The following is an 18,316-nucleotide window of genomic DNA, read 5'->3' on the forward strand; positions in this document are numbered from 1 at the left end:
GCTTTAAAAGAAAAACTGAATTAAATACATAGAGTTGCCATTTTTTAATCTGCAGCTTCTGATTAGCTTGGAACCTCCTGACACATCACTGGAAAACAAATGCCTTAATTTGAGAAATACAAATTTCTGCCACTTTCAAAACTGGAAATCACTACACATTGGTACTCATGTAAAACGTATTTCTCTTTCTCAGTGGCATCTTTCAAGTTTTCATAATAAATTCATAACAATCTTTCCACTTTAAAAACTCTTTAGAGTATCTGGGAGGCAAGATGACCAGGAAGTAAAGACACTTGCTACCAAGCCTGACTCAGTTCAATCCCCAGAAACTATATGGTGAGAGAAAGAATAGAATCTTGCAAATTGTCCTCTGACCTTCACAGGCATACTGTGGCACCCTCCCCACAAAATTAATGTGTAAAATTTCTAAATTCTTATTGTTTTAGTACATGTCAAACATTATTTTTAGACTACTCTTCCTAAAATCTTACAATAAGCCAACATATTGATAGACAGATGTGCAAGAGGTTCTTTTTTTAAAAGCTACTGTTAATAGCCAAAACATGCTATTTAAGTGTTCAAATAGTGATGAGAAAAAAAATGTGGTATATGTACAAAACGGAACATTACCCTCATAAAGAATGAAAATATCTTATCTGCCGATTTTTTTATGTACATGAGTGTTTTATATGTATGTATGTATGTATGTATGTACATATGTGTATGTATGTATGTATGTACGTATGTGTGTGTGCATGTATGTATGTATGTATGTATGTATGTATGTATGTGTACTACAGGTATACCTGGTGACTTTGGGGGCCAGAAGACAGTTCAGCTCCCTTGGAACTGGAGTTAATAACTGGATGGTTATGAACTATCATATGGATGCTGGGAACTGAACTCTGATACTCTCCAAGGACAACTGCTCTTAACCACTGAGGCATTCCTCCAGCCCCACATCATGCTGATTCTATGTAAAATTCAAAAGTATACTCAAGAGCAGAAAGCCAATACATATAAGGATTAGTAATAAAGATTAAGTCTAGGGAAAGAAATCCAAAACAAAGTAATTTTGTCAGGGGTGGGTTTGATTTGGTTTTTGAGATACAATCTTGCTAAGTACCCCAGGATGACAATGAACTTGTGATCCTCTGAACTTAGCCTCCAAAATACTAGGATTAAAGTACATACTACCATGTCCAGTTCAATGGTATCTGTTAATGTTCTGTTTCTAGAGCTGGACAGGAAGTACAGGAATAATCTTTTCTTTAGATAAATACTTCCATTCAACAAACAGTTCACTAAAGAAAAAAAAGCAATATTAATAATAAAGCTGTTTTTACATAAAACTATCTTAACTATTTTTAAATAGAACATATACTTCTGAATCTGAACTTCCATCTGAATTTTACGATGTAAAGGAGAAGTTTAACTTCTCAATTGTAAAAATACACTGGCAAAAAAAAAAACCTCAATTATTGTTTTACTACTATGATAATTTTAAAATGAATCAAAATTAAAAGAATCTAGTCCTTCAATCTTAACTTTTAGAGAATTAAGACTCTAACACTTTGCTCCAAGATTATTAGCAACTCATCTGGTCAGAGCTCTCGTTTCTTACTGCCCTCTTTCAGTTTCAGCTTTCACTTCTAGGTTGTATACCTCAGACATGTAAGTTGCTCTTCCATGACCAAACAACTTTGCCTTTATCTCTTCTACTTTCCTCCTGTCATCTTCATTTAATTCTGAAATGGAGCATCCATAGTCACGTCCTAAATTAAACTTTAGATTCCAGGCTGGAGAGAAATCACAAAACAGTTGAGATTTAAAAACTGTGAAACTAGTAATTTTTCAATTACTATTCAAGTAAAGAAAACCAGCAATATCTGCCCCTTAATGCACAACATGAAACTGAGCATGTAGTGTCAAGTATGTGACACATTAGTTCATAAAATGCCATTTCATTGAAGCAGAGTCTGACCATCCACCAAAGCAGGGCATTTCTATGTAACCCAGGGTTTGAATATGCTTGGCCCCAGGCATGTCAATTTTAGGAGGTGTGGCCTTGTTGGAGGAATTGTATCACTGTGGGTGTGGGCTTTAGGATCCTGCTAGCTGCCTGGAAGCCAGTCTTCTCCTAACAGCCTTCAGACGAAGATATAGAATTCTCAGCTCCTCTTGCACCATGGATGCCGCTATGCCTTGATAGTAATGGACTGAACCTCTGAACCTGCAAGTCAGCCTCAATTAAATGTTGTCCTTGTAAGGGTCACCTTGGTCATGGTGTCTGTTCACAGCAGTAAAACCCTAACTAAGACAACCTTTGAACCTGTAAGTCAGCCCCAATTAAATGTTGTCCTTATGAGTCACTTTCATCATGGTGTCTGTTCATGGTAGTAAACCTCTAATAAGACATGGGGTAACCCTGAACTCACAATCTCTGTGCCTCAGTTTCCTAGTAGAGATTACAATTATGTGTCACCATAAATAAATTAAAAGTCTGAGTTTTTTTAAACCATCCTCTACAAATTTATCTCCAAAGAAGCCAAACTAAATATAGTATTTAAGTCATTAATCTTAACTTTTCTTCTAATCAAAAAGTCTCTTACCTCCCCATAGTACTTGCTATAGTTACTAACACTTCTATGATACCTAATACAACCAAAGCTAGGAAGATTTTGACAGACTCCAAATGTACAAGGAACTGCACAGGCAGTTAACCTCAAGATTCCGAGCCAGTCCTGAACCACGTGCAAGTTACTACCCAAAACACATTTCCGTATGCCTTAAAGATTGTTATGTCTCCTTTACAAAGATTCTATTAGAGATTAATGAGGCTAATAAATACCCTTTAGACTTAGACCTGTAACCAAAGTTTTAGTACTAAGGACCTGGTAAGTGTCTTTCCCCTTAGACTTTAGATCAACTCCACAAATTTCATTAGAAAACAGAGACAAAGCATACAGAGATTTAGAATACAAAACAACTTACCAAAGAACAAATTGGAGGCATATGTGTTCCCAAACAAGGATATTACAATAAAAGGAAGTCCAAACTGTTGGCTAAACTACTTTCTTACTGTCCATCTAACATGAAAATATCACAGACTAGCACTATTGATCATATGTCTAATTTACAGCATTGTTTTCCAGATTGTAGATAGAAAATACGATCATTCTACAGTTCTATAAGAAAATAAATTTAGAAAGCCAAATGTCTCACTTTAAATTGCTAAGCTGTAATGCTCACAAGCCTGAACGTGCCTATTATGTCAGTCAATTTTACCTTGGGTTCGGACCCGATATTCCTCTTCCTCTGCATTTTTAAGTATCTGTTTGGCTTGATTCAGTGAGGATTCACACTGCAGAAGGTACTTCACATGTGCAGCCAATGAATCTGCACTACCATAGCCATCCTCACTCTCTGACAACCCCTCCTCTTCTCGGCTATCTGTTATGCTTGTCTTGGGTGAAGTATATGGAAAGAAGTTTAGAAAAACATCAGAAACAGATTCCAAAGACTCTGGTAAATTATTGTCCCATGAGCAGCAACTATCACTTACATCACTACTGGAGTCACTCTTTATGATTGTCATCATAGGGATAATCATTTTATTCCCAATGCCTGTGCTGTAGCCTTCAGGTTCAGATCTCATTACAGACCTGTCAGCTTTATATTTCCTGAAAGTTTTATCAAATGCCATTCCAGCTGTGCCTTCTGCTTCCTGTAGAGGACTTCTAAAGGTAGTTGAACTAATAAATTCCCAATTTCCAACACCCCTCTGGTACTTAAGGTTCGTCTGTGTGCCAATGTCCTTCTGTACATATTCAATGTGTGGGACTTCCTCTACAAATGACTCCCTCTGGGTACAAACATCAGTTGTGGAGGGTTCTTTGATACAAACCACCTTCTTTGATTGTATAAATGAAACATCATTAACATCTCTGAAAGGGACTAAGGGAGCAGAGAAATTGCATCGTTTCAGTGCCATATTTTCTGCTTCCATTAAGAGAGTCTGAATTTCTTTAAGAGTTTTGGAACCATGATCTATATCCTGGATTTCCTCAGAGCCAACATTGGCAAGACCTAAAGATTCTGGCTTACATATGATAACTCCATCATCAATTTGTGAATTTAAAGGCATACTATCTACACTGAGACAACAAGACTCAGAAGAATTCAAATTATCCATCAGCTCTTGGACATGTTCTGAGACAAAGTGGTGCTTTTCACTGTGTGAATAAGTACCAGGAGAAACTGTAGGTAACCCAGAAATATGGTCAGCTTGACAAAGACTGCTTGACACCTTCAGATCAACTTCAGTTAGATGTCTATCTGGCAGTTCCTGTGGGTAGAATGAACCTGACTTCTCTCTGTGTGAGGAAGAACTAGACAGAAGTACTGGCACATTTGTGTTTACAACAGTTGGCTCAGAGACAGTTGAAATCTTCGGAATATCTTCACTTTGATCTCTGTCTGGTAACTGTTTTTGAACAAAAATAACAGGTTTTACTTTTTGAGCATAGGAGCCATGAAAAGTTGTTGATAATGGAATCTTTTGGTCATCTGGTTTGATCACAGTTGAAACTGAAGGATCCTCTCTATGTAAGCAAGACCGCTGAAGAACTGTTGGCAACTCGCCGGTCTGGTCATCCGGCAAATCTGCAGCTGAAATCTTGTGTTTCTCTTTGTGTGAGTAGGAACCAGATGAGACTGCAAGTCTCTTTTTCTGATCAGATAGTCCAGGAACAGTTGAAGCCTTCAAAGAATTTTCAGTTAGATCACTACCTGGTGAGGCCTTTTGATAATCACTTAACTTTTCTTTATGGAAGTAGGAACTGGAAGGTCCTGTTGATGTCCCAGGAGTCTGTGCTGCAAGTGCAGAACCATCTGACACCTTCGGAGTCTCTCCTGTGAGATGGCTGGCAGGCAACTCCTGTGGAGACAAAGCACTGGCCTCTCCCTGTGGATAGTAACTTAAAGATTCTGTTGGTTTCCCGACCTTCTGGACAACTGGTTCAGGATGAAAAGCACCTAATGTATCCCCACCAGTATTTGGCAACTCCTGCTGATGAAAACCACTGGACTTCTCTCTACTTGAGCAGACTATTTGTGCCCTAGTCTTCTGATCAGTAGAGCCAGAGCCTACTGATTTCAAAGATACTTCAGCACCATCTGGTAACTTCTTCTGGTAAAAGTTGGGACGTGTCTTATCATGTGAGTAAGGAACAGAAGGAACTTCTTCAGGAACACCTAAAATCTGCAAAGCTTCTTCAGTAAGATCTGGCAAATCCTCCTGATAAGAAACATCAGGCCTCTCTCTGTATAAGAGAGAAGACGACACTACTGGTATTTCAGTTTTCTGTTCAGAGGATTCAACACCACCTACAACTTTCAAAGCTTTTTCACTAAGATCTGGAAACTCTTGCTGGTAAGAAATAGTACGCCTTTCTATATATGATTGGGAAGAAGAAGGCACTGTTGGTATGCCAGTCTTCTGGTCAGTTGGTCCAGGAACAACTGAATCTTTGTGACGTTTAGTTAGCAGAATATCTGAAAGAGGCTGCTGGTAGAAAATAATAGGCTTTACTCCAACAGAACAGGAAGCCAAATATACTGGTGGCTCTCCAGTCTTCAGCTCAGCTGGTGTAGGAGAAGCTTCTCTGGGAAGATGACCATCTGACAAGGCCTGATGGTAGAAAATAATGGACTTCTCTCCAACTGAGTACGAACCTGATGGTCCTATTGTTATGTTACTCTTCTGTTCAGTTGATCCAGAAATCCCTGGAACGTTGAAAGACATTGCAGACAGAGTGTTACCTGGAAAGCCAGCTTGGTAAAAAAAAATGGACTCTTCTCCAGGGAAGCAGGAACTAGGAGATATTGTTGGTGCCCCAGTGTTCTGGTCAGGTGGTCCAGGAGCTGCTAAAACATTCAGAGGCTCTCCAGGCAAATGGTCACCTGAAAGTGTCTGTTGGTAGAAAATACTAGGCTTTTCTTTTTGTAAAAAGGAAGAAGACACTGTTGGTGTCACTGTCTCCTGATCTACTGTTCCAGTTGTACCTAAGATTTTCTGGGCCTCTTCAGTTAGGTGGCTGTCTAGAAACTTCTGATGATGAGAAATATTGGGTCTCCCTTTATATGAATAGGAAACAGAGGTTAGAGCTGATATTCCAGATAGCTCATCAGATGACTTACAAACAGAAGGAGCTTTGAAAACATCTTCAGGTAAATGACTGTCTGGCAATTCTTGGTGATAAAAAATACCAGGTTTCGTTTTGTGCTGGTAGGTATTAGAGGACGCTGTTAGAATGTCAGCCTTCCTGTCAGCAGATCCAGAATCAGTAGAAACTTTCACGACATCTTCGGGCAGGTTCTTTCCTCGATGAGAATAGGAGAGAGGGAATTCTGAAGGTAAAGTAGTCTTCTGGTCACCTGGGCCAGGAATAATAGAAACCCCCAATGTTTCTTCAGTTAGAAGACTGTCTGATAATGTTTGCTGGTAGAAAACTTTATTCTCAACTGATCGAGAAACAGCTGAAACATTTAGAGGCTCTCTGCCTTGATGACTGTGTGACATGGGATGTTGATAGAAAATAGATTCCATTCCTTTAGAGTAAGAACCAGATTGTACTGTTGGCATCTGAGGCTTCTGGCCAGCTGGCCTAGGACCAGGTGACACTTTCTGAATCTCTTCAATAAGATGTCTATCTAGCAACTCTTCTTGGTGAAAACTGCCAGGCTTTATTCCCTGTGAGTAAGTAGAAGAGGCTACTGCTGCTCCACTCCTCTGGTCAACAGATCCTGTGAGATACAATGAAGCCATTCTAAGAAGGAAAGTTAAAGCTATACATACCTACATTTTAAAAAGTCAGAGTGTTCAAATAAAGAACTTATTCATGGAACTCAAGGTCTTAGACAATAAACACAAAGCAAATGTGTAATCAGTATATAGAAATAACTATCAGAACAAAAATTATTGAAATGAAAACACAGAGAACAGAAGAGCCAATGAAACAAAGACAGAGTTCTTTCACAAGATAAAGAAGGTTAGAAAATTCTTAGCAAAACTACCCAAAAGAAAGAATACCCAAATTAATAAAATTAGAGATGAAAAAGGGAGATATTGCAACAGATAACAATAAAATTCAGAGTATTATTAAAACATATTAATATGAAAACCTATATGTCAATAAGCTGGAAATCTAAAAGAAGTGTATAAATTTCTAAGCATATATTTCCTTAGTTACTTTTTTATTGCTATAAAGTAACATCATGACCAAAGCAACCTATAAAAGATACCTTTTTTTGTTTTATTTTGTTTTATATTCAGTGTTTGAATCTGCGACTGGGGCTTACAGTTTCAAGAGGGTGAGTCCATGACCATCATGACAGGGAACATGGTGGCAGGCAGGCATGGCTCTGGAGTAGTAGCTAATGTCTTACATCTTGAAATGCAATCACCAGACATAGAGAGCACTCACTGGGAATAGTAAGAACTTTTCAAACCGAAAAGCCCACTCATGGCAACATTTTACCTCCAACAAAGACACATCACTTAGTCCTTCCCAAAACTGGAGACCAAGTATTCAAATAAATGAGTCTATGAGGGGACATTTTCATTCAAACCACCATACATATATATGAACTATAAAAATTAAACCAAAATACAAATAACTTAAACATATGTACAACAAGCAATGAGTCTGAAGTAGGTTTTTTTTTTTTAAAGTCACCTAAAAATGTCCAGGTGGAGATGGTGCCTTGTCATTGCTGAATTCTAGCGGGGTTTTTTCCCCCTTGGTTTTTCAAGGCAGGGTCTCTCTATGTAGCTCTGGTTGTCCTGGGACTTGCTCTGTATACTAGATCTGCCCCTGCCTTCAAAAACTGGGATTTAAGGCTTATACAACTACCACACTTACGACTTCTTTTAAAATTTTAATACTTAATTGTACTTAGTGTATGTGTGTACACAAATACTAGTTGTGATGGTAAGATTGGCCCCCATAAGCTCATATATTAGATTGCTTATATTGGTCACCAGGGAGTGGAACTTTTTGATATGATTAGAAGGATCAGGAGGTGTGGCCTTGTTGGAAGAAATGTATCACTGGGGTTGGGGCTTGAGTTTTCAAAAGCTCTTGACAGGCTCAGGTTGTCTCTCTGCCTGTGGATCAGAATCTAAAAGTCTCAGATACTACTCCAACTTCTGTGCTGCCATGCTCCCTCCTCATCATGATGATAATGGACTAAGCCCCTGAAACTACCTCCCAGTTCAATGCTTTCTTTTGTAAGACTTACCCTGGTCATAGTGTCTCTTCACAGCAATAGTACAATGACTAAGACACCAGTGTACAGTGTTGTGCACTAGAGGTCAGAGGATAGCATTCAAAGATCAGTTCTCTCTTCATAAGAATCATACGCCAAGTTTGCACAGCAGACTTTTTCCCACTGAACCTTCTGGCTCTATACTAGAACTTTCCTTTAAACATTATTTATCTTTATATGTATGGGTATTTTGTCTGAAAATGTCTGTACACCAAATGCATGCAGTATCTGCAGAGACCAGAGAAAGGTATAAACTGGTGTGAATTGGAATTGTAGATGTTTGTTAGCTGCCATGTGATACTGGGAATCAAACCAAGGTCCTCTAGAAGAATAGCCAGTGCTCTTTAAACATTAAGTTATCTCTTTAGCCCCTACCAGAGCTTTAAAGCGCTACCAATGGTCCCCAAACTATTCCATATAATAGGATAAAAAAGGAATACTACCAAATTCATTTTATGAAGTCAGTATTACTCTGATACCAATGCTGGACAAGGACTCACACACACACACACACACACACACACACACACACACACACAATAATAATAGGTCAGTACACCAGAAGAACACAAATACTTAAAATCTCAGTAAAATACTGCAAACTAAATTCAACAATACATTCTAAGGATAATTTACCATGAATGACAAAGCTAGCTTAATTCCAGGAATATAAGAATGATTTGACATAAGCATAACATACAACATTAATAGACTTGGACAGAAATCATACAATCACCTCAACAGTGTAGAAAATACAAAGTCCAACACCCATTAAGATAAGATCTCTGAAGAATTAAAACAGAAAAAATATATCTCAATATAATAAAGACTATATATAAGCCAACATATTCCTAAATGGGAAATAACTGAAAATCTAAGAGTATCTATGTTCTCCACTCAGATTAAATATATTAACTAAAGTCTTTTCTAGAACAATAAGACAAGAGAAAATAAATAGAAATAGAAAAGGAAATCAAAGCCCTCCTGTTTGCAAGCAATATGATCATATGCTTAAGAAATAGGACTTAGGGGATGGAGAGATGGCCCAGCCATTAAAGGCTAGGCTCACAACCAAAAATATAAGAAATAGGACTTAGCGAGTTGGTTCAGCAGGTTATGATTGCTTGCCATATAAGCCAGGTAACCTGAGTTCAATTCCCAGAATTCATAATGGAAAGAGACCAACTCGCAAAAAATATCATCTGAAGTCCACATGCACCAAAGAGACAAAGACAACTAGATCAATAACCAGTAATCTGACCAGTCAGCCTGGTAAAAAAAAATGCTTTCTGGATATATTTTCTTCCAAAGCTCTAGTTTAGTGGTATCATCTATGTGAACACTTAAGGAGGCCTTTCTGATCCAACATATAAGGACTTAGAATGCATGCAAATTTTCACAAAGAAAGGAGGAAGAATGCCTTATATGAAGGTGCTTGCAGATATAGATAGCATTTGTTAAGGGACTCTTAGGAACAGAAGATGCCACTGTACTGTGTTCATATAGGAAGAGAGTAACAAGGGATCAATCACTCCAAGGTCCTTACTTTGTCACTAAGAGCTCTTGTGACCTTTCAAAGCCTCTACTTCTTAATGCCATCATTCTGAAAGTAAGAATCTCAAAGAGAAAATTTTAGGGGACACAATCATTCTATCATAGTCTTCATCTTCTCAAAAAACCCTTTTTCATAACTGGAAGACAAAAGTAATTGAGCTCAAAAGTATGCATGGAAATAATCTTGTACAAAAGAGCACAGAAGATCATATGGATCATGAGGAGGAAAGCAGTATTATTTACTGAGGAAGGTGGTGAGTAGTAGAGGTAGATTGACAGTGGCCTACTGAAAACTTAGAATTTGCCAGGCATGGTGGTACTCATCTAATCTCAGCACTCAAAGCAGAGGCAGGCAGACCTCTGTGAGTTCAAGGCCAGCCTGGTCTACACATTGAGTTCCAGGATAGCCAGAGCTACATAGTGAAATCCTGTCTCAAAAAAGAAAAGAGAAAGAAAGGAGGGGGAAAAAGAAAAGAAAACTTAGAATTTATATTAAAGAGAAAACTAAATGAAAATGACTAAATAAAAAGATTAGCAGGTAATTCTCAGAAGAAATTGATCTTAGGATGTTAGCCTAAGGAAGTTGATGGTATGGATTAGCTCACACTCCAAAGCCCCAAAATCAATTATGCCAACGGTATACCTCAGTCTAAGAGCAAAGGCAGGGAAACTGCCTAAAGGCCAAATAACATGGAGTTCTGTGTTGAAGGGGAGAACTGCATAAAAGGTGTCCCAGTTGACTTTTTTGTTCAATCCAGGTCTCAACCAATTGGACAAACTCACAATGGTGAGACAGATCTTCCTTATTCAGTCCACTTATTCAAATCTCTTCCTCAGATATCCTTTCAGGTATGTGTAGAAATACTCCTTTACCAATTATCTGGTGTGTTGGTTAATTTTTTTTGTCAACCTAACACAAGCTACATTCATCTTAAAGAGGAAACCTCAGTTGAGAAAATGCCTCCATAAAGTCATCCTACAAGCAAGCTGTGGGGCATTTTCTTAATGACTGATGTGGGAAGGGAGGACCCAGCCCATTGTAGATGGTGCTACCACCTGGGCAAGTGGTCCTGGGATATGTAAGGAAAAAAACTGAGCAACCCAGGAGGAGCAAGGCAATAAGCAGCATTCCTCCAAGGTACCTACTTCCGTTCCTTGGTTCCTGCCTCCAGTTTCCTTGAGTTCCTGCCCTGATTTCCCTCAGTTATGAAGTGTGACCGAGAGTTGTTAAGATGAAATAAACCCTTTCCGTCCCAGGTTGATTTTGGCCATGGTATTATCACAGTAATAAAACACAAAATAAGACATCTGGGCATCCTTTAATCCACCCAACTGCTAGAAGGGCACGGTAAGACAACGATCCTGACCTAGATATAAAGAGGATATTAAATGCCTCCATTCTCTACATACCTGTTGAATGTGTAAGAGTTGTTAGCGGAGTGTCAGGAGATACCCTCAACATTCTGAGATTGGAGGAATGAGATTCTGACTCACTGGTTGGTTTTTGAGGAACAAATGAAGGCAATGAAGATGGAAAAGCCTGGCTAATGTCCAGATTGGAACAGTCTACCTATGAAATAAGAAACGAAGGGAGAAAATTCTATTAATTTGACACTTAGTTGGCTAAAAAACAAACTTCATTATAAAAATAAACACAAGAGGTTTAATTTTTTTTTTTACTTAATTTCATTTTACATGAATGAGTGTTTTGCCTACATGTATGTATCTTTGTACAGAGTTAAGAGAAAGTTGTTGGATCCCCTGGAACTAGAGTTCAGATGATTACGAGCCATCATGTGGACACTAGAAATAAAACCCAGGTCTTCTCTAAGAACAAGTTGGGGCTGGAGATATTTGCAGCAGATAAGAGTACTTGCTGCTCTTCCTGAGTTCAATTCCTAGCAACCATATTGTAGCTACAACTGTCTGACTCCAGTCCTTGAGAATCCAACGCTCTCTTCTAGTTTCCAAAGGTACTACTACATGCATGTGATGCACAGATACACACACAGGCAAAACATTCACACACATAAAGTAAATCTTTTAAAAAGAACATCAACAATTGTTCTTCACTGATGACCCATCTCCCCAACACAACACACTTAGGAGTTTTACCAGTTACTTACAACTCTTTTCCTCCCAGGTGTGGTGGCATAACCCCCTGAAATCTCAGAAGAAAGACAGAGGCAAGAGGATCACAAGTTTGAGACAAGTGGAAGCTGACAGTGAGACCTGGGCCAGTCTAGTAGCAGAATGAGATTCATGTCCTCAAGCCAATTGAATTCATACAGGTCATATTTTGTTTGGTTAAGACAGCACCAATGGGCCAGGGAATGGTGGCACACGCCTTTAATCCCAGCACTTGGGAGGCAGAGGCAGGCGGATTTCTGAGTTTGAGGCCAGCCTCATCTACAGAGTGAGTTCCAGGACAGCCAGGACTAACTACACAGAGAAACCCTGTCTCGAAAAACAAAAACAAAGGACTTCCAGTCTGGGCCCGAGCATAGAGCAGGTCCCAGGCAGCAGCACTGTACCCAACCTCAGAAAACCTAGAGAAAGAGGGCCTCCCAGGAGCTTTAACTCAGGCAGCATCCCAGGTAAGGAAAAAGCAACACTTGCTCCAAACAGGGGGTAACCGGGACCCACTGGGACCCAGGAATTCACTCCTGGCCCGGAGCGCGGGTTCCTTCTGGTCTGGGCCCGACCGAGCACTCGGCAGATCCAGGGAGTCAGCTCTGCACCCAATCTCACAGGAACCAGAGGAAGCGGGGCTCTCAGGAGCTCTAACCCAAGCAGTAATCTTAGGCTAGGAGGTGGTATTACTTGCCCCATACAGGGAGCAACAACCGGGACCTACTGGGACCCAGGAATTCACCCAGAGCGCAGGTTCCTTCCGGTCTGGGTACGAGCACTGAGCAGATCTTGGGCCTCAGCTCTAACCCCAGCAGCAAAACCCATCCTAAACAGTTCTGACACAACCTAGATAATAGGAAAGACAGGCTCCAGTCAGAGACAGCACAGATAGCACAAAGGAGATCCAGATGGCGAAAAGCAAGTGCAGGAACACAAGCACCAGCAACCCAAGGTACTTGCCACCATCAGAACCTAGTTCTCCCACATTAGAAAGGCCTGAACTCCCCATATCACCAGGAAAGCAAGAACCAGATCTAAAATCACTTCTAATGATGATGCTAGAGGACTTTAAGAAGGACATAAATAACACTATCAAAAAAATTGAGAACACAGATAAACAAGATGAAGTCCTTAAAGAAACACAAAGATCCTTTAAAGAATTACAAGAAAACACAAACAAAAAGGTGAAGGAAACGAACAAAACCATCCAGGACATAAAAATGGAAGTAGAAACAATAAGGAAATCACAAAGGGAGATTACCCTGGAGATAGAAAACCTAAGAAAGAAATTAGGAGTCATAGACACAAGCATCACCAACAGAATATAAGAGATAGAAGAATCTCAGGTGTAGAAGATACCATAGAGAATATTGGCACAACTGTCAAAGAAAACGCAAAATGCAAAAAGGTCTTAACACAAAACATCCAGGAAATCCAGGACGCAATGAGAAGACCAAACCTAAGGATAATAGGTATAGAAGAGAGTGAAGATTCCCAACTTAAAGGGCCAATAAATATCTTCAACAAAATTATAGAAGAAAACTTCCCTAACCTAAGGAATGAGATGCCCATAATCACATAAGAAGCCTACAGAACACCAAACAGACTATATCAAAAAAGAAATACCTCCCGTCACATAATAATCAAGACACAAAATGCACAAAAGAAAGAAAGAATTTTAAAAGCAGCAAGGGAAAAAGGCCAAGTAACATATAAAGGCAAACCTATCAGAATTACGCCTGACTTCTCACCAGATACTATAAACGCCAGAAGAGCCTGGACAAATATCATACAGACCCTAAGAGAACATAAATGCCAGCCCAGGCTACTATACCCAGCAAAACTCTCAATTACCATAGACGGAGAAACCAAGATATTCCATGACAAAACCGAATTTACACAGTATCTTCCCACAAATCCAGCACTACAAAGGATAATAGCAGGAAAGCCCCAATACAAGGAGGGCAATCATATCCTAGAAAGAGCAAGAAAATAATCCTCTTCTATCAAACCCAAAAGAAGATATCCAAACAAACGATGTCTCCACAATTAGCAAAAACGACAGGAAGCAACAACACCCTCTCCTTAATATCTCTTAACATCAATGGACTCAATTCCCCAACAAAAAGGCATAGGCTAACGGACTGGATACGCAAACAGGACCTAGTTTTTTGCTGCTTACAGGAAACCCACCTCAGCGACAAAGACAGACACTACCTTAAGAGTAAAAGGTTGTAAAACAATTTTTCAAGCAAATGGCCCTAAGAAACAAGCTGGAGTAGCCATTTTAAAATCGAATAAAATCAACTTTCAACTTAAAGCTATCAAAAAGGATAAGGAAGGACATTTCATACTTGTCAAAGGAAAATTCAACCAATATGAACTCTCAATTCTGAATATCTATGCGCCAAATACAAGAGCACCCACTTTCATAAAAGAAACCTTACTAAAGCTCAAAGCACACATTGCACCTCACACAATAATAGTGGGAGACTTCAACACCCCACTCTCAGCAATGGACAGATCATGGAAACAGAAACTAAATAGAGATACAGTGAAACTAACAGAAGTTATGAACCCAATGGACTTAACAGATATCTATAGAACATTTGACCCTAAAGCAAAAGAATATACCTTTTTCTCAGCACCTCATGGTACCTTCTCCAAAATAGACCATATAATTGGGCACAAGATAGGCCTCAACAGATACCAAAAAAATTGAAAAAATCCCCCGCATCCTATCAGATCACCATGGTCTAAGGCTGGACTTCAAAAATGACAAAGACAATGGAAAGCCCACATTCACATGGAAACTGAACAACACCCTACTCATTGATAATCTGGTAAGGGAAGACATAAATTAAAAACTTTTTAGAATTTAATGAAAATGATGACACATCATACCAAAACCTATGGGATACAATGAAAGCAGTGCTAAGAGGACAGTTCATAGCTCTATGTGCCTACAAAAAGAAATTGGAGGAAGCATAAGCTAGCAGCTTGACAACGCACCTGAAAGCCCTAGAACAAAAAGAACCTAATACACCCAAGAGGAGTAGGAAGGCAGGAAATAAACTCAGGGCTGAAATCAACCAAATAGAAACAAAAAGAACTATACAAAGAATCAACAAAACCAGGAGCTGGTTCTTTGAGAAAATCAACAAGATAGATAAACCCTTAGCTAGACTAATCAGAGGGCAGAGAGACAGTATCCAAATTAATAAAATCAGAACTGAAAAGGGTGACATAACAACAGAAACCGAGGAAATTAAAAAAATCATCAGATCCTACTACAAAAGCCTATACTCAACAAAATTGGAAAGTTTAGATGAAATGGACAATTTTCTAGACAAATACCAGTTACCAATGTTAAATCAGGACCAGATAAACCATCTAAACAGTTCCATAACCCCAAAAGAAATAGAAGCAGTCATTAAAAGCCTCCCCACAAAGAAAAGTCCGGGACCAGATGGTTTTAGTGCAGAATTCTATCAGACCTTCAAGGAAGACCTAATTCCAATTCTCTTCAAACTATTCCACAAAATAGAAACAGAAGGAACACTACCCAATTCATTCTATGAAGCCACAATTACTCTCATACCTAAACCACACAAAGACCCAACAAAGAAAGAGAACTTCAGGCCAATCTCCCTTATGAACATTGATGCAAAATTACTCAATAAAATTCTAGCGAACCAAATCCAAGAACACATCAAAACAATTATCCATCATGATCAAGTAGGCCTTATCACAGGAATGCAGGGTTGGTTCAATATACGGAAATCCATCAATGTAATCCACTATATAAACAAACTCAAAGGAAAAAAACCACATGATCATATCACTAGATGCTGAGAAAGCATTTGACAAAATTCAACACCCCTTCATAATAAAAGTCTTGGAAAGGTCAGGAATTCAAGGTCCATACCTAAACATAGTAAAAGCAATATACAGCAAACCAGTAGCCAGCATCAAACTAAATGGAGAGAAACTTGAAGCAATCCCACTAAAATCAGGGACTAGGCAAGGCTGCCCACTCTCCCCCTACTTATTTAATATAGTATTGGAAGTCCTAGCCAGAGCAATTAGGCAACACAAGGAGGTCAAAGGGCTATAAATTGGAAAGGAAGAAGTCAAAATCTCACTATTTGCAGATGATATGGTAGTATACTTAAGTGACCCCAAAACTTCCACCAGAGAACTCCTAAACCTGATAAACAACTTTAGCAAAGTGGCTGGATATAAAATTAACTCAAGCAAATCAGTAGCCTTCCTCTACTCACAAGATAAACTGGCTGAGAAAGAAATTATGGAAATGACACCCTTCACAATAGTCACAGATAATATAAAATACCTTGGTGTGAACCTAACCAAGCAAGTAAAAGACCTGTATGACAAGAACTTCATGCCCCTGAAGAAAGAAATCGAAGCATATCTCAGAAGATGGAAAGATCTCCCATGCTCATGGATTGGAAGGATTAATATAGTAAAAATGGCTATTTTGCCAAAAGCCATCTACAGATTTAATGCAATCCCCATCAAAATTCCCACTCAATTCTTCACAGAGATAGAAAGAGCAATCTTAAAATTCATTTGGAATAACAAAAAACCCAGGATAGCGAAAACTACTCTCAGCAATAAAAGAACTTCTGGGGGAATCACCATTCCTGACTTCAAGCTGTACTACAAAGCAATAGTGATAAAAACTGCATGGTATTGGAACAGAGATAGGCAGGAGGATCAATGGAATAGAATAGAAGACCCAGAAATGAACCCCCATACCTATGGTCACTTGATCTTTGACAAAGGAGCTAAAACCATCCAGTGGAAAAGACAGCATTTTGAACAAATGGTGCTGGTCCAACTGGAGGTCAGCATGTAGAAGAATGCAAATTAATCCATACTTATCTCCTTGTACAAAGCCCAATTCCAAGCGGATCAAGAACCTCCACCTAAAACCAGCTACACTGAAACTAACAGAAGAGAAACTGGGGGAAAGCCTGGAACACATGGGCACAGGAGAAAAGTTCCTGAACAGAACACCAATGACTTGTGCTCTAAGACCAAGAATTGACAAGTGGGACCTCATGAAACTGCAAAGCTTCTGTAAAGCAAAGGACACAGTCAATAGGACAAAGCGGCAACCAACAGATTGGGAAAAGATCTTCACCAACCCTACATCTGATAAAGGGCTAATATCCAAGGTATACAAAGAACTGAAGAAATTAGACACTAGACAATCAAATAACCCTATTAAAAAATAGAGCACAGAGCTGAACAAAGAATTCTCAACTGAGGAAGCTCGAATGGTTGAGAAGCACCTAAAGAAGTGTTCAGGATCTCTAGTCATCAGGGAGATGCAAATGAAAACAACACTGAGATTCCACCTCACACCAGTCAGAATGGCTAAGATCAAAAACACAGGTAACAGCAGATGTTGGCGAGGATGTGGAGAAAGAGGAACACTCCTCCACTGTTGGTGGGATTGTAAACTGGTACAACCACTATGGAAAGCAGTCTGGCGGTATCTCAGAAAATCGAACATAGAGTTACCTGAGGACCCAGCTATACCACTCCTGGGCATATACCCAAAAGATGTTTCAACATACAACAGGGACACATGCTCCACCATGTTCATAGCAGCCTTATTTATAATAGCCAGAAGTTGGAAAGAACCCAGATGCCCTTCAACAGAAGAATGGATGCAGAAAATGTTGTACATTTATACAATGGAGTACTCCTTAGCTATTAAAAACAATGAGTTCATGAAACTCTTAGGCAAATGGATGGAGCTGGAAAATATCATCTTGAGTGAGATGACCCAATCTCAAAAGAACATACATGGTATGCACTCACTGATAAGTGGATATTAGTCCAAAAGCTCACAATATCTAAGAAACAACATACAGACCACATAAAACTCACATAGAAGAAGGAAGACCAAAGTGTAGGTACTTTGGTCCTTTCTAGAAGGAGTGTCAAAAGTTTCAACCAGAGCTCCCAAAGTCTAAACCGCCAGCCAGCCAGCACAAAGGGAGGGACTCATGTCTCCACCTGTATAGGTAATTGAGGGTGACCATGTCAGACTTCAGTGGAAGTAGAGGGCCATGGTCCCCGAAAGTTTGGATCCCCTACTGTTTGGGAATTTGAGAGCAGGGAGATGGGACTGGGAGGATGTTTGGAGCACACCCTCATAAAAATAGGAGGAGGGGGTATGGGATAAGGGGTTTTGGGGGAGAATGGGAGAGGAGATAACATTGAAAAGTAAATACGTATAATATCAAAAAAAAAAAACCCA

At 39.3% G+C, this 18,316-nt stretch overlaps 1 protein-coding gene across 1 annotated transcript in view; it reads right to left on the reverse strand.

Annotated features, from left to right (window-relative positions):
* The window catches only part of Alms1 (ALMS1 centrosome and basal body associated protein), a 98,717-nt gene that overhangs the window by 56,563 nt on the left and 23,838 nt on the right, over positions 1 to 18,316 (reverse strand). The window contains exons 7-9 of the mRNA XM_028762410.1: positions 11,296 to 11,455; positions 3,289 to 6,807; positions 1,666 to 1,799 (exon numbers count right to left, since the gene is read on the reverse strand). Coding sequence (XP_028618243.1) covers positions 1,666 to 1,799; positions 3,289 to 6,807; positions 11,296 to 11,455 — 3,813 coding nt within the window. The remainder of the gene's footprint in view (positions 1 to 1,665; positions 1,800 to 3,288; positions 6,808 to 11,295; positions 11,456 to 18,316) is intronic.

The sequence above is a fragment of the Grammomys surdaster genome, unplaced genomic scaffold (genome assembly GCF_004785775.1).
Source record: "Grammomys surdaster isolate TR1022 unplaced genomic scaffold, NIH_TR_1.0 133, whole genome shotgun sequence".
Lineage (NCBI taxonomy): Eukaryota > Metazoa > Chordata > Mammalia > Rodentia > Muridae > Grammomys > Grammomys surdaster.